Source organism: Dendrobates tinctorius, unplaced genomic scaffold, assembly GCF_039654945.1.
Source record: "Dendrobates tinctorius isolate UK_male_01 unplaced genomic scaffold, ASM3965494v1 ptg000054l, whole genome shotgun sequence".
NCBI classification, from domain to species: Eukaryota; Metazoa; Chordata; class Amphibia; order Anura; family Dendrobatidae; genus Dendrobates; species Dendrobates tinctorius.
In genome coordinates this window covers 4,641,328-4,659,410 of record NW_027361722.1, presented here as the reverse complement: position 1 = coordinate 4,659,410, position 18,083 = coordinate 4,641,328, and the positions used below count along the sequence as shown (strand labels likewise).

Genomic DNA, 18,083 nt, shown 5'->3' with positions numbered 1-18,083 from the left:
AGATTCTCAACATCTCTGCTTGCTGTCAGTGAATGATATAAACCAATGACACTGCTTGGATTGTCAGGGGGCAGGGAAGCATTGTGACCCCACTAGCCACGTAATAATGCCCCCTGTAAGCAGAGCCGGCGGCACAAGTGGCAAGATGCAGTGGTCTTACCGCACCACCTTTGCGGGGACGCCGGCATCTCCAAGGTGGCGCTTGCCGGACATCCTCTGCACCCAGACAGAAGTCCGGGACACCTCATTATTTGTTCTTTCTGTACCCCTAATAACTCGGCTGGACACAAACACTCTGCGGCTCGTCAGGACGGGGCGATATCCACCTTTACCTGTTTGTCTGTAGCGGACGTGTACTTCCCGATCAGCGGGTTATTGATGGTGATGGTGTAGGTCTGTGTCCTCGTCTGGTTGCCGCTGCTGTCGTGCTGCCAGGGGGTCGACTCCAGATCTGAATGACAGAGATGGATTACACGGCAAAGTAAGGAACCATCAACATCTACCTCCTGCCGACAGCTCGCTAGGTGTGGACATTGAGGAGGACGGTCACTGGCCAGCGGAGGCCGAGCTGGCGTTTGGCACCGGCATCTGCACTCACCAAACACCTTCCGGGAAGAGTAGAACTTCTGCATGAAGCGCGACGGTGTGAAGAGAAGCTGGAACATTCGCTCCGCGCTGATGTGGAAGACGCGGTTGATGTATAATCTGCCCTCCACCTGCTCCTCTTGAAGACGCTCATCTGGAGGAGGAGAAAGAGTTAATCAGGAGTCGAGTATAAGGGCACTGCCAACCTTCTCTATGATGACACCAAAGGGGCACATGGGCCGAAATAACCACGGCCACCAAGACGAGGGTCCCGGACACTCCAGGGTCACAGACCCTTCTTTCTGCTGAATCTGGAGGGCCAAGGATCAGTGGCCCCATACATCACACAGTGCCCTCTTATCCCCTGGATGGGGCCACAGCAGCACAGTATCATCATCCAGGTGAGACCAACCCTACATGTAATCCTGTAGAAAAAAAACGGATGTCGAGAGCGGCCGCCCCCTGCCCCGTACCTTCCCTGGAGGAGTCAGAGCCAGTAGTCCTGTCCGCCTGCTGGTTTTCATTTCCATTGAGGTCCAGGGCCAGGGCGGGTGTCCCGATGTGCGACCGGAGGCTGCTTTTCCTGGTTGAGCTCAGGAGGGGGCTTCTTCCAACCGCCTTCTCCCCCTGACCCTCTTCAGACAGGGTCTGGCCCGCTATCTAAAATAATCAGAGGGTCAATCAATAGTGGGCATGTGGGCCCCCCTTACGGGCCCACCGTGTGAGCCAGACCCCTTGCGGCTCTGCCGGGCGAGCCAGCCCCCCTTGCGACCCCGCCAGGAGAGCCAACCTCCCTTGCGGCCCCGCTAGGCGAGCCAGCCCCGCCCCTGCGGCCCCACCGTGCGAGCCAGCCCTCCTTGCGGCCCCGCCATGCGAGCCAACCCTCCTTGCGCCCCCGCCGTGCGAAGCCAGCCCCCTTACGGTCCCGCTGTGTCTTACAAACCTCATTACTAATAGCACTATGCTCAGCATCCCATGAAGCCAGTCATACTCCCACAGGAGTTCTGCAATCCTCCCTGACTTCCAGACACCCCAACCCTCAGTACTGGAGCTCTGTGCTCAGAAACATGGCCGTGTGCCCAGACGGCGCTCCCCGCCCGCCACCCACCCACAGGCGTCTCACCATCTGCAGTAGGTTCAGTGAATCGGTCTCGGTCTGGGATATGACATCTCGGGTGAGAGATCCGCTCTTAGAGGTCTTCTCAATCTTCTCTCCGAAGTCTTCTGTGGCCGGCTTCATTGGAGTCCTACAAGACAGAGGACGAGTGATGCAGACAGGTGAACGATATCACATTCATTCCTGGCCCAATTACTGATAATTACAGCTCTGTTCTTAATTGCACCTGTGTGCGGCACCCTCCCAACCCTGCAGAGAAGCCCGTGTCACGTCACCACGGATCCAGATCCATTACCTCCCCACAGGCCCAAGATTCGTGATAGGGACCATAAAAAGGAGGAGCTTATCTTAAGCAGGGGCAGGGAAACAAAAGGTCACATGATTTTAGATTTAAATATTGGGAAGAGTGAATCTTTCAGTAGTGCAGCCTCAGGACTTTAAAATCTCCGATCAGTCGTATCTCAGAACCACCAGGGCTTATACTCTAGAGGTATGTAATAACAGACATAAGGCAGAGCTCGTTGGCGGCGTGCCTCCTACCTGGCCGGTGCGGTGTCCTCTGGCGGCACAGTTAGATAATCCATTTCCTCATTATTCAGGCCCAGTTCAGTCCCATAACTCTGCTGCACCAGCTGCCAGAACTCCTTCTTGGTGAGAGCCTGTGACAACACAAGTAGCTGATAAATACTGGGCTCACACCAAAGGGGCCCCCGACCACCCCAGCCCAGATCAGGGCCCATACAACAACTCAGACAGAAGAGCCCCTCTCATTTTCCCTTTTGCACCATCATAATGAGTAGATGACCAAGGCTACACCGGAGGGTGACAGGAGGGGCGCGGGGAGGCAATGCTGGAGAGTGACAGGAGGGGCGCGGGGAGGCTATGCTGGAGAGTGACAGGAGGGGCGCGGGGAGGCTATGCTGGAGAGTGACAGGAGGGGCGCGGGGAGGCTATGCTGGAGAGTGACAGGAGGGGCGCGGGGAGGCTATGCTGGAGGGTGACAGGAGGGGCGCGGGGAGGCTATGCTGGAGGGTGACAGGAGGGGCGCGGGGAGGCTATGCTGGAGGGTGACAGGAGGGGCGCGGGGAGGCTATGCTGGAGGGTGACAGGAGGAGCGCGGGGAGGCTATGCTGGAGGGTGACAGGAGGGGCGCGGGGAGGCTATGCTGGAAAGTGACAGGAGGGGCGCGGGGAGGCTATGCTGGAAAGTGACAGGAGGGGCGTGGGAACGCTATGCTGGAAAGTGACAGGAGGGGCGCGGGGAGGCTATGCTGGAGGGTGACAGGAGGGGCACGGGGAGGCTATGCTGGAGGGTGACAGGAGGGGCGTGGGAACGCTATGCTGGAGGGTGACAGGAGGGGCGTGGGAACGCTATGCTGGAGGGTGACAGGAGGGGCGTGGGAACGCTATGCTGGAGGGTGACAGGAGGGGCGTGGGAACGCTATGCTGGAGGGTGACAGGAGGGGCGTGGGAACGCTATGCTGGAGGGTGACAGGAGGGGCGTGGGAACGCTATGCTGGAGGGTGACAGGAGGGGCGTGGGAACGCTATGCTGGAGGGTGACAGGAGGGGCGTGGGAACGCTATGCTGGAGGGTGACAGGAGGGGCGTGGGAACGCTATGCTGGAGGGTGACAGGAGGGGCGTGGGAACGCTATGCTGGAGGGTGACAGGAGGGGCGTGGGAACGCTATGCTGGAGGGTGACAGGAGGGGCGTGGGAACGCTATGCTGGAGGGTGACAGGAGGGGCGTGGGAACGCTATGCTGGAGGGTGACAGGAGGGGCGTGGGAACGCTATGCTGGAGGGTGACAGGAGGGGCGTGGGAACGCTATGCTGGAGGGTGACAGGAGGGGCGTGGGAACGCTATGCTGGAGGGTGACAGGAGGGGCGTGGGAACGCTATGCTGAAGGGTGACAGGAGGGGCGTGGGAACGCTATGCTGGAGGGTGACAGGAGGGGCGTGGGAACGCTATGCTGGAGGGTGACAGGAGGGGCGTGGGAACGCTATGCTGGAGGGTGACAGGAGGGGCGTGGGAACGCTATGCTGGAGGGTGACAGGAGGGGCGTGGGAACGCTATGCTGGAGGGTGACAGGAGGGGCGTGGGAACGCTATGCTGGAGGGTGACAGGAGGGGCGTGGGAACGCTATGCTGGAGGGTGACAGGAGGGGCGTGGGAACGCTATGCTGGAGGGTGACAGGAGGGGCGTGGGAACGCTATGCTGGAGGGTGACAGGAGGGGCGTGGGAACGCTATGCTGGAGGGTGACAGGAGGGGCGTGGGAACGCTATGCTGGAGGGTGACAGGAGGGGCGTGGGAACGCTATGCTGGAGGGTGACAGGAGGGGCGTGGGAACGCTATGCTGGAGGGTGACAGGAGGGGCGTGGGAACGCTATGCTGGAGGGTGACAGGAGGGGCGTGGGAACGCTATGCTGGAGGGTGACAGGAGGGACGCGGGGAGACTAAGCTGAAGAGTGTCAGGGAAGCGGTCCGGGAAGGAGGGATACGGGGAGACAATCCCAGATTGTGACAGGACAGATGCATTTTGCAGCTGAATCCTCCGGTCCGGAGAATCTGATTACAGGCAGAACCGGTTCCTCACTGATAATAAACATATAGCGGTGATTCCTGGGATGGGTCATTATTATACCAGGAATATACCGTCACATTCCAGACTGTGGCATCATCCTCATACTTCAGGGATATTTCAGGAGATCATGGTGAGGGAGGAGACAGAGCGCCATATGGCGGTACAGACCGGAGCAACAAAGAAGTGATGTGAATGGGCACTGTGTAATGATTCATTTCACCTGTGGGGGCGCCGCAGGGAAACTGAACACATGCTGCCAGGTAACAGCCTGGGGACTCCTATAGGAGGACACTTTGGAATCACCTTGTTCTTAGAAGTAGGAACAGTCCATATCGGAGAATGCCTATAAAGCCTAAACAGACCAGACCACAATGCAAATGGTGGAAACTCCTAAATCCCTGCCAATCACCGTCCTGTCTGCTGTCCTGTCACGAGATTTGTTCTGTTCCCTGGTTCAGATGGGTGGAATATCTGCCGCCTCGTCTACATCATCCACATGAGAGCGCCATCTTCAAGAAATCGGAGGAGCTTAGGTATCTTGGGCTCCATCAATTGGATCTTCTGTCATCTTTCTCCGAGGACTTGTGGCCGTACTTCCCCTTTAAATCTCTCCTCCACCATCCATCCTATAGCTACCTAACTACTGGAGGCCTAATAATCATTACAATATACGGGAAGGTGATCGGCTCCAGCAACGGCGCGGTAGCTCCCAGTGTCTTATCGCATGCAGTGACGACGTGTTATTGACAGCGCTGCAGACAGAGAGCAGAGCGGCTCATGCCATCTACTTAGGCAAAAGTATAGGAGTAACCCCGGCACACTAATAACATGAAAGTAAAGTCTTCTCAACGACAGTCTTTAATTGTTGTGATTTTATTGATTGTGAAAAAAAAGGGTGGTGTTACAATCCAAAAAAGGGTGGTGTTACAATCCAACGTTTCAGCTCTACATCTCGAGCTTTCATCAGGGATATGACTAGATCCTTCCGGCCTCCTCCACACCTGACTAGATTTAGGACACAAGGACGGGAGTCACGTGCTGACCCTACACATCGTGGTTACTATAGGTACTGTTCCAGCAGCTGGATTACAAAGGCAAACCTATACCACTTATACACACACCTCAAAACCAAGGATCTAGTCATATCCCTGATGAAAGCTCGAGATGTAGAGCTGAAACGTTGGATTGTAACACCACCCTTTTTTGGATTGTAACACCACCCTTTTTTTTCACAATCAATAAAATCACAACAATTAAAGACTGTCGTTGAGAAGACTTTACTTTCATGTTATTAGTGTGCCGGGGTTACTCCTATACTTTAGTCTTGTTTTTTCCCAGAGCACCTAAGTTGGGGTTTGAGCCTGTCATATCTACTTTATATCTACTTAGGCAGTCACTGGCCTCGCTGATTGGCCGACGTGACGTCAGCGCTGCAGACACTAGAAGCAGCGGCACAGCCTGAGCACTGGACCTGGGGAGAGTGAGTAAAGCATTATATATCAGTCAGTCTGTAGCCAAGGGTGAAGGAATCTTTTGTAACCAAAGAACATAGTGACTTGTGCTGCAGGATGTAGAGTATGTTACTAACAGTCGTGATGACGTGCAGCGCCGGCGGTGGACACGCAGTGCAGTATATGGGTCTCATGGTATCTGTGGAATGTGGTCTGGAAATTTTACAAACAAAGCGACAATTTAACCTTCGTTTTACTGGAGACAACAATGCAAAACTGCAGCTAAATACCTGGAACCGGCGGCGGATTTACATGCCAGGGGCCCGAGGACAGAGAAGGGGGATCGGATCGCCGTGGGCAGAGTTTCTACACTGCAGCCGGTCAGAACAAGAAGAGGAAAGAGCCGCAACTGGATGCAGCAACAAACTCAGAAGACCTCAGCCTCCAACAGACAAAGCAGCGGAGCTGGAGACTCCAATCACACCTGTGCACACACGGAAAGAGCGGCGGCCGGAATATCCAACGGCAGGAGGCGAGGTTCAGACGACTCCAGAGCAGTGCACGGCCCTACACCTTGTGCATCCGGACGTCCGCCCACCGGCTCAAGAGTCCCACATAGGCGACATTCGTTTTCATGAGATTTCCATTATTTGGCCAAAAAAAGATGCGAAAGTTTGTGAACCAGAGGAACAAGGACATCGTGATGGCGGGAACGACAAGAGGCACAACGCCACCAAGTGCCCAGATGGAAGGTTCACCTCCGCCAGAACATCAGAAGACAAAGAGAGGCGGAAAAGACGGAGAAACAACTGAAAAACCTGAAGACCCCACACAAGGCCAAGAAGACATGCAGAGCCTCGTACAGGAGCAGGGTGGTCCTGGTCACACTTTATAGGGGCCTCTGGGAAAAAAGATAACTGCTCGCCCCTTGTCAGTCAACGTGAACCTTCCAATTTACAAAAAATAAAAAAAACTCACAATCAGAGGTAAAGGTCAAAGCAGACGGTGCGGGGGTGGTGCGAGGGGCTGGAGGGCAGAGCGTCAGTCGCCATCTGACCCAGGCCTAACACTACTCACAGCTGAATACTTGTTACAGTTGCAGCAGTACAATCACATGTTCCTTCAGCCTGATATATTTCACCTGCACCGATACATTGTGACAAGAGAGTCAGTAAGTAGATCAGTGAGAAGAGGGGAAAGTTGTAGAATTCCCTTGAGGGACACTGACGTCCCTTTTCGCCTCTGGGTGCGTTCTTTCTCCTAAATCACCAGTAATGGTTTCCTGACCGTATTTGCTACTGATCCACATCGGACAGCGGCGGATCCCATCCAACCTAGAGCGCCAGCTCTGCAGCCCCGCGGACTGGGAGTAGGGGGCGCTCTCCTATCTGCAGGTATCGGCAGCGACTTATCTCATTCACGACAGATATGGAAGTAATAAAGAGAACTTTCTATATATCTTATCTATACAGCCTGATCCCGGGCGATCACTCCTGTGTCTGGTGACACCTGGCCGAGAACCGCACACCTGCACCTGGTTGAGTGTGAACTATATACATACATATATATATATATACACAGTACAGACACAGCGGCAGTGGCGCAGCAGATCTCCAGGCATGATGATTCATACACATCCACTCACCTGCTCCGCACAGCCGGAGGGTCAGCCGGGCGCCCAGGTGAAATCCTCACCCGGATCCTAACCCCGATCTCAGGGTTTCGCTGCAGAACCTTCTGTTATCATTTCACTTCCTAGTACACAGGATACAAGAGCACAGCACCACCCCAAACCTGAAAGTGTGCACCAGAGAGCCGCCCACACTGCAAGCACAGGTGAGCAGGCTTAAAGGGACGGTGCACCAGCAACAGCAGCGAGGGATCCGAAACTCTGCCACTCACAGCAACACAATCTAGCAATAATCTATTATCTATTATACAGTACAATATCTGAAAACATAAAAAAGTTAAACTTAATGTTTAATTACTATGTCTATACACAATGTACAAGAATATAACTACTATAATACTGCCCCCTATGTACAAGAATATAACTACTATAATACTGCTCCTATGTACAAGAATATAACTACTATAATACTGCCCCTATGTACAAGAATATAACTACTATAATACTGCTCCTATGTACAAGAATATAACTACTATAATACTGCCCCTATGTACAAGAATATATCTACTATAATACTGCTCCTATGTACAAGAATATAACTACTATAATACTGCTCCTATGTACAAGAATATAACTACTATAATACTGCCCCTATGTACAAGAATATAACTACTATAATACTGCCCCTATGTACAAGAATATAACTACTATAATACTGCTCCTATGTACAAGAATATAACTACTATAATACTGCCCCTATGTACAAGAATATATCTACTATAATACTGCCCCCTATGTACAAGAATATAACTACTATAATACTGCTCCTATGTACAAGAATATAACTACTATAATACTGCCCCTATTTACAAGAATATAACTACTATAATACTGCCCCTATGTACAAGAATATAACTACTATAATACTGCCTCCTATGTACAAGAATATAACTACTATATTACTGCCCCTAGGTACAAGAATATAACTACTATAATACTGCCCCTATGTACAAGAATATAACTACTATAATACTGCCCCTTATGTACAAGAATATAACTACTATAATACTGCCTCCTATGTACAAGAATATAACTACTATAATACTGCCCCTAGGTACAAGAATATAACTACTATAATACTGCCCCTATGTACAAGAATATAACTACTATAATACTGCCCCTATGTACAAGAATATAACTACTATAATACTGCCTCCTATGTACAAGAATATAACTACTATAATACTGCCCCTATGTACAAGAATATAACTACTATAATACTGCTCCTATGTACAAGAATATAAGTACTATAATACTGCCCCTATGTACAAGAATATAACTACTATAATACTGCCCCCTATGTACAAGAATATAACTACTATAATACTGCCCCTATGTACAAGAATATAACTACTATAATACTGCCCCTATGTACAAGAATATAACTACTATAATACTGCTCCTATGTACAAGAATATAACTACTATAATACTGCCCCTATGTACAAGAATATAACTACTATAATACTGCTCCTATGTACAAGAATATAACTACTATAATACTGCCCCTATGTACAAGAATATAACTAATATAATGCTGCCCCCTATATACAAGAATATAACTACTATAATACTGCCCCTATGTACAAGAATATAACTACTATAATACTGCCCCCTATGTACAAGAATATAACTACTATAATACTGCCCCTATGTACAAGAATATAACTACTATAATACTGCTCCTATGTACAAGAATATAACTACTATAATACTGCTCCTATGTACAAGAATATAACTACTATAATACTGCCCCTGTGTACAGGAATATAACTACTATAATACTGCTCCTATGTACAAGAATATAACTACTATAATACTGCCCCTATATACAAGAATATAACTACTATAATACTGCCCCCTATGTACAAGAATATAACTACTATAATACTGCCCCTATGTACAAGAATATAACTACTATTATACTGCCCCTATGTACAAGAATATAAATACTATAATACTGCCCCCTATGTACAGGAATATAACTACTATAATACTGCCCCTATGTACAAGAATATAACTACTATAATACTGCCCCTGTGTACAGGAATATAACTACTATAATACTGCCCCTATGTACAAGAATATAACTACTATAATACTCTCCTTATGTACAAGAATATAACTACTATAATACTGCCCCTATGTACAAGAATATAACTACTATAATACTGCCCCTATGTACAAGAATATAACTACTATAATACTGCCCCTATGTACAAGAATATAACTACTATAATACTGCCCCTATGTACAAGAATATAACTACTATAATACTCTCCTTATGTACAAGAATATAACTACTATAATACTGCCCCTGTGTACAGGAATATAACTACTATAATACTGCCCCTATGTACAAGAATATAACTACTATAATACTCTCCTTATGTACAAGAATATAACTACTATAATACTGCCCCTATGTACAAGAATATAACTACTATAATACTGCCCCTATGTACAAGAATATAACTACTATAATACTGCCCCTATGTACAAGAATATAACTACTATTAGGTTGGGGTCACACTGGCGAGGAATACGTCCGAGTGAGAGGCATTAAAAGCACGCATTAGACACGGACCAATGATTCTCTATGGGGCAGCTCCCATCAGCCGTATATTTCTCATCCGTATTCTATGGTCCGTGCCAATTGCAGCAAGCTGCGATTGTCAGCGTACTACGGCCGTAGTACGCCAATGCAAGTCTATGGGTGCGCAAAAAATACGGATTACACACGGACCACACATGTGACTTGCGAGAAATACACACCCGGTGTCTCTTAGCAAAGCCGGCAATTCAGTGCACGATACAGTAAACTCACACTGACAGGTTTAATAAAGAAACGAAAGAATAGATATAGACACATAGAATATATATATATATATGCATTCTATGTGTCTATATCTATTCTTTGGTTTCTGTTAGAAACCCTGTCATTGGGCTCCATTATATGTCCATTTTGCAAGCCTGCGAGAAAATCTCACCATACGGATGCTTACATGCGCAAAATACGCGACCACACCTTGATTACGGATGACATACGGAGCACTGTGTAGGGGCCATTCATCCGTATTACGCATGTAAAATACTGACCGTATTTTGCGTCGGTTAGTGTGACCCCGGCCTAATACTGCTCTTATGTACAAGAATATAACTACTATAATACTGCTCCTATGTACAAGAATATAACTACTATAATACTGCGCCTATGTACAAGAATATAACTACTATAATACTGCCCCTATGTACAAGAATATAACTACTATAATACTGCCCCTATGTACATGAATATAACTACTATAATACTGCTCCTATGTACAAGAATATAACTACTATAATACTGCCCCCTATGTACAAGAATATAACTACTATAATACTGCTCCTATGTACAAGAATATAACTACTATAATACTGCCCCCTATGTACAAGACTATAACTGCTATAATACTGCTCCTATGTACAAGAATATAACTACTATAATACTGCTCCTATGTACAAGAATATAACTACTATAATACTGCCCCCATGTACAAGAATATAACTACTATAATACTGCCCCTATGTACAAGAATATAACTACTATAATATTGCTCCCTATGTACAAGAATATATCTACTATAATGCTGCCCCCTATGTACAAGAATATAACTACTATAATACTGCCCCTATGTACAAGAATATAACTGCTATAATACTGCTCCTATGTACAAGAATATAACTACTATAATACTGCTCCTATGTACAAGAATATAGCTACTATAATACTGCCCCTATGTACAAGAATATAACTACTATAATACTGCCCCTATGTACAAGAATATAACTACTATAATACTGCTTCTACGTACAAGAATATAACTACTATAATACTGCCCCTATGTACAAGAATATAACTACTATAATACTGCTCCCTATGTACAAGAATATAACTACTATAATACTGCCCCCTATGTACAAGAATATAACTACTATAATACTGCCCCTATGTACAAGAATATAACTACTATAATACTGCTCCCTATGTACAAGAATATAACTACTATAATACTGCCCCCTATGTACAAGAATATAACTACTATAATACTGCCCCTGTGTACAAGAATATAACTACTATAATGCAGCCCCCTATATACAAGAATATAACTACTATAATACTGCTCCTATGTACAAGAATATAACTACTATAATACTGCTCCTATGTACAAGAATATAACTACTATAATACTGCCCCCTATATATAAGAATATAACTACTATAATACTGCTCCTGTGTACAAGATTATAACTACTATAATACTGCTCCTATGTACAAGAATATAACTACTATAATACTGCTGCTATGTACAAGAATATAACTACTATAATACTGCCCCTATGTACAAGAATATAACTACTATAATACTGCCCCCTATGTACAAGAATATAACTACTATAATACTGCTCCTATGTACAAGAATATAACTACTATAATACTGCCCCTATGTACAAGAATATAACTACTATAATACTGCTCCTATGTACAAGAATATAACTACTATAATACTGCTGCTATGTACAAGAATATAACTACTATAATACTGCTCCTATGTACAAGAATATAACTACTATAATACTGCTCCTATGTACAAGAATATAACTACTATAATACTGCCCCTATGTACAAGATTATAACTACTATAATACTGCTCCTATGTACAAGAATATAACTACTATAATACTGCTGCTATGTACAAGAATATAACTACTATAATACTGCCCCTATGTACAAGAATATAACTACTATTATACTGCCCCCTATGTACAAGAATATAACTACTATAATACTGCCCCCTATGTGATGCTGACGATTGTGCTGCTTTTGGAGACGTCACATCGACAGAGGAGCTTGTTTTCCATCTGCCGAGGCGATTGACAGTCGGCTTCCCGTTGTCTTATTCCGTGGATCTGGCTGTCAATCAGTGTGACCTATCTCCTTGTGAGATCTTAGCCTCACAGCAAAAAAAATACAAAAGACCTGGAAACCCCCGTTAAGGCTATATTCACACGTTGCGTTTTTGCAGCGTTTTACATGGTAATTTTCAGCTGTATTCCACAGCACCAGCAAAGTCTATGAGACCTCAGAAATCTCGTGCACACACTTTGCTTTTTTCCTGACTGCTTTGTTTTTGCAATATGCAGCACGTCTCTTATTTCAGCGTTTTTCACCCAATGAAAGCAGTTTGTGCAAAAAAAAAAAAAACCCTGCAAAAATCGCAGGTATCAGGTTTTGCTCCGTTTTTGGTGCCAAAACATGAAGTTGAATCAGATTATTTTTTATGCATTAAACTTTATCAGCGTGCACAATTTAAGTAAAGCGTGCTTTATGTCAGCAGCTGAAACTTTGCATAAAAAAAGACTCAGTAAAAACGCAACAAGTGAACAAAGCCTAAGGGTTCCGATCGCTTCTGCTACTTGCAGATGTCGGCTGTGTGACGCAGCTGGCATGTGCCATGTAGAAGGGGTTAAACCACCAGTATAAAGTCAGGACCGCTCTGCACGACTATGCGTGTTGCTTCCTCATACTTCCCCCTGATTACTGGCACCACTTCATTATAAAGCATGGATGAGGAAGCTCTGCCGCTTTTATACGGTAGAACCGCGACAAGGCGACCTGTGGCTGACAACTGCAGACAAAAGAACAGGTTTGTGCAGGAGCTTTGTTCCTCGTTCTGAGCTCATGCACATTTTTATGTCACCTGGATACAGATTTTGTCAACGAAAATGTATCACGCACACGCCAGGCACGAAAATTACCGAAAGTGAATGTCCAGCCCGCAACATCTCGCTGCTTTCAGATTTCTGATAAGATCTAAAGAAAATCTTATTTCTCGATATATGACAGTAGCAACCGAGCGTTAGAGATCCTGCTGCAGAGCTAAAATCCCCCCGCAGAGATGCTGAGCTACAAGATATATGGTGGATTGTGGGAGCCGCCACTAGGGGGAGCCCTGGAGATTACTGTATACAGGGTATACATTGCACTCAATAATAAGTCTGTATGCAGTGAGCTCCCTCTAGTGGAGGCTGCAGGAAACCAGCATGGTGTCAGGATGTCCCTAATATCAGAAAACAGGGATATAATCGCAACAAATCTATATTAATAGTGTTTTTACAGGAAAGCAGTGTCTGCAGGCGCAGTTTGTTGTATAAAAACTAAAACAAACTGATCACAGTCTGGGGTCCAGCGCTGAGTCTCTACCGCTGCTGTCAGTGTGTGCAGTGCTAACGTCACTTACATAGTGCTGCAGACAGTCAGTGAGCTCAGCGGTTAGAGCAGCTTATGCCGTTGTAAATTCAGACAGAGCCGCTGAGCTCAGTGATTGGCTGCAGCGAGATCAACGTGAAGCCAGTACTGCAGACAATAATAAAGCATGAGAGCAGTGATGGAGACTCAGCGCTGGACCCAGAGAAGGAGAGGAAAGCACCGAAACTCACCGATCACCGAGACAAAAGTGTCCTGAATATGCAAAACTCCTGAAACAAATTTTCACAGAATTTTACACCCAATAATTAATTTTGAAAAAGATGAGATTACCGTGCACCCCAAGTACTAATGCGTCATTATCCCGCACCCCAAGTGCCATTATCCTGCACCCCAAGTGTGAGGGTCATTATCCTGCACCCCAAGTGTGAGGGTCATTATCCTGCACCCCAAGTGTGAGGGTCATTATCCTGCACCCCAAGTACTAGTGCATCATTATCCTGCACCCCAAGTACTAATGCGTCATTATCCCGCACCCCAAGTGCCATTATCCTGCACCCCAAGTGTGAGGGTCATTATCCTGCACCCCAAGTGTGAGGGTCATTATCCTGCACCCCAAGTGTGAGGGTCATTATCCTGCACCCCAAGTACTAGTGCATCATTATCCTGCACCCCAAGTGTCATTATCCTGCACCCCAAGTACTAATGCATCATTATCCTGCACCCCAAGTGCCATTATCCTGCACCCCAAGTGTCAGCGTCATTATCCTGTACCCCGAGTGTCAGTGTCATTATCCTGTACCCCGAGTGTCAGGGTCATTATCCTGTACCCCGAGTGTCAGGGTCATTGTCCTGTACCCTGAGTGTCAGTGTCATTATCCTGTACTCCGAGTGTCAGTGTCATTATCCTGTACCCTGAGTGTCAGTGTCATTATCCTGTACCCCGAGTGTCAGCGTCATTATCCTGTACCCCAAGTACTAATGCATCATTATCCTGCACCCCAAGTGCCATTATCCTGCACCCCAAGTACTAATGCATCATTATCCTGCACCCCAAGTGCCATTATCCTGAACCCCAAGTACTAATGCGTCATTATTATCCTGTACCCCCAGTGTCAGTGTGATTATCCTGTACCCCGAGTGTCAGTGTGATTATCCTGTACCCCAAGTGTCAGTGTCATTATCCTGTACCCCAAGTGTCAGTGTCATTATCCTGTACCCCGAGTGTCAGTGACATTATCCTGTACCCCGAGTGTCAGTGACATTATCCTGTACCCCGAGTGTCAGTATCATTGCCCTGTACGTACCCCTGGTACTGCGGCTGCTGTTCTCACCCTACATCCCTCAGTAACCTCCGGCTCCGGCATCTTCCGCCTTTGTTTGGAGCTCATGCTTTCATTGTTAATGGTTGAGCCGATGCAGGGCTCGGTGGCTCGGTGACTCGGTGGCTCGGTGACTCGGTGGCTCGGGTAGGGTGATGTCTCCAAGTCTCAGGCTCCTAGATTGGGCTTGTTAGCTCTCTGCTGATGACCGGTAGTAACACTCTCCTCTTGGCCAACAATGAAGCCCTCTGCCCGGCACCAAAGGGCAAAGTTTGCAGTTCTCTGAGTGTGCGGTACTATGATTAGTGACACGTGACACAAGCGATGTGATACGGGGAGTATAAAATACGTGTGATGTGGGGGATTGTATAATATGGGGGTGTGATATGGGGTATATAACGTGTGACATGGGGGTTATAAAATACATATGTGATACGGGGGTTATGTCACAGGCGTGGTTTGAGGAACCACTGTGCCATGAACCGCGGAGAGCCTGGAGAGGCATAACTAAGCGAACACCAGACTGTTCACTAGAGCCTCTGATGGTGAGGTTAGACTTGGCTCCCGATGAATGCCAGGTGCCACTCCAGGACATACAGACCAACGGATGCGAAGCAGCTGGACCCAGAAGGACAGACTGGATAGAGCAGCAGGCAGGATTTGCATCCGAGTGCAGTAGGCAGGATTTGCATCCTTGCATCCGAGTGCAGCAGGCAGGATTTGCATCCGAGTGCAGCAGGCAGGATTTGCACTGGTATGACACCTTACACAACATAGACTGTAAACAGAATGGTTGCTCAGGCACCTCCCTAGTGGGGAGGAAGCAATACATACATAATGTCCCACAGTCATTGGCTGGGGAGGAAATAGCAAGTGCACCCGCTGACCCTTTAAGAGGGCGGGAACGCACGCGCACGTGTCCTAAGGACATGGCTAGAGGACCAGCTGGAAGCATGCAGAGCATGGGCAAGGGAAGAACTGTCTGTAGCATGGGTGAGTGAAGAGACACACTGGAGACCCTGACAGTCAGAGCAGGGATCTGGCATGGTGCTAACCGTAACTCCCCCCTTTACGCCCCCTTCTCTTCAGGCCATCTAGGAAGTTCCGGAGAAGAATCGGAGCGTGAATATTCTCCTTAGGCTCCCAGGATCTTTCTTTGGGACCAAATCCTTTCCAGTCGACCAGAATGAAGATCTTGCCTCTCACCCACTTCATGGCCAAGATGTTCTTTCATTTCAAAAACATCATCTGAGACAGTTGGCATGGGTTTGGTACTGGGATCCTTGAAGAAGGTGCTCAGGATGATGGGCTTCAGCAGAGATACATGGAAAGCATTCAGAATCCGTAATGAAGAAGGCAACTTCAGTTTATAGGGGACCTCATTGATCAGCTTCAGCACTTCGAAAGGCCCGATAAAACGAGGAACTAACTTGTAAGAGTGAACCTTCAGCTGGACGTACCTGGACGAGAGCCACACCTTGTCACCAGGGTGGACGCACAGAGGATCCAGGCACCTTTTATCTGCATGTCTCTTCATATGGGTGGAGGAGGCTTCTAAAGTGGCTTTGGTATCCTTCCATAACTTTACAAAATCCTTGGAAAGGACATCTGCCCCAAGGACATCAGAAGGAACCGTCACCAGGAGGGAAACCTCAGGTTGCCGACTGAACACAATGTAGAATGGAGACTCTCCCGAGGCTTCACCAACATGATTGTTGTACGAGAACTCAGCCCAGGGAAGTAATTTCACCCAATTATTATGGTGGGCACTGATGAAGTGTTGCAGGTAGTTGCCCAGGACCTGGTTGACACTCTCTACTTGTCCATTGGACTGAGGGTGATAGGCCGAGGAGAAATCCAAGACGATATCCAGAAGTTCACAGAGCGCTCGCCAGAATCTGGAAGTGAACTGCAAACTTCGATCGGATACGATGTGACGAGGGAATCCATGCAGGCGGAAAATATGCTTGATGAAGCTGTCAGCCAGTTCAGGAGCGGACGGAAAAGCCGGCAACGGGATAAAGCGCACTATTTTGGAGAAGCAATCCATGACTACCCAGATGACGGTTGTAATGTACTGTAGATATGTTTCTGAAACATTCTAGAAAATCCCTCTGTCATGTAGCTGCAAAGCTGCAACCCCCCCTCTCTTCCCCCACAACACACACACCAGCGTCTTCCTGCGTGCAGCTCTGTGAAACCTGAAGCCTCAGTGTAGAATTCTTCTCGTCCCCCCCTCCCTGCACAGCTAAAGTAAGTCCTTTGTTTTCTGGGACATGTGTCTGAAATAAAACTATGAAGGATTTTAAAATAGGCTAGCATGGGCTCCGATCGCGACAAAAACGAAACAGACATTTATGTGATCTGCGTGGACCCGGCTTCCCTACGGTGGCTCTCGCAAAGTTCTATCACCGCCAGAACCTGAGATATGGATTGCTCCCAAACGGAGTGTCCTAAGTATGGCATGTCTGATGTTGCTTTATTACATTCGGTAAATCACAAACAATGATGCCCTATGTGTGTTGGTACAGGCTTTTCTCATTTAGATATAGTTATTCTAAGTTTTGTAGCCAAATCCTAACTTGGAGAGAGGGAGGTTGGACCTCTCCAGACCTCCCATTTCGTGAGGTCACAGACCCTAGACTATAGGTATTCCCTACCAAATTCCAGTCAGTTCAGCTGGAGTCCTCCTGCCAGAGAGACGTGCCGATGAGTGGGGACGTTTGGTTAAGCGCCCCTCCCCCCAGCCACATGGTCTGTCTAATACCAACTATGCACATGTGAGTGTTACTTTCTGTTCTTTCATCCACTTTGTTTTATATTTGTATTTGTACATATGTAATGTCTCAATTTATTACAACTTTTGTATTTGTAATCACTGCCCGACTTTGGGGAATAAATCGTAAAATTATCAGTTTGACTCCATGCTCTAAGAAAAGAACTATGCGCCTTTCTTAGATAATCGCTACTAATTTCAGGTGTTTGCCGCGGACCCTCTTAATGAACTCTTTGATTAAGTAAAGCGTGGCTGGTGGCAGCGTGGTGTGCACGGCTGGCTAGGTTAGCTGGCAGTACAGACGGGTCTTACAT

The 18,083-nt window shown here is 47.1% G+C and overlaps 1 protein-coding gene across 5 annotated transcripts in view; it reads right to left on the bottom strand.

Moving 5' to 3' along the window:
• Positions 1-18,083, bottom strand: part of GRAMD1C (GRAM domain containing 1C) — a 144,103-nt gene that overhangs the window by 11,628 nt on the left and 114,392 nt on the right. For 4 of the 5 annotated variants that reach the window (XM_073577055.1, XM_073577054.1, XM_073577056.1 and 1 more), the window contains 5 exons: positions 2,243-2,361; positions 1,709-1,832; positions 1,059-1,245; positions 599-739; positions 333-451 (listed from right to left, as the gene is read on the bottom strand). In XM_073577055.1, coding sequence (XP_073433156.1) covers positions 333-451; positions 599-739; positions 1,059-1,245; positions 1,709-1,832; positions 2,243-2,361 — 690 coding nt within the window. Of the gene's footprint in view, positions 1-332; positions 452-598; positions 740-1,058; positions 1,246-1,708; positions 1,833-2,242; positions 2,362-14,978; positions 15,145-18,083 lie in introns of those variants that run through there. The other variant, XM_073577058.1, reaches the window with a different exon arrangement.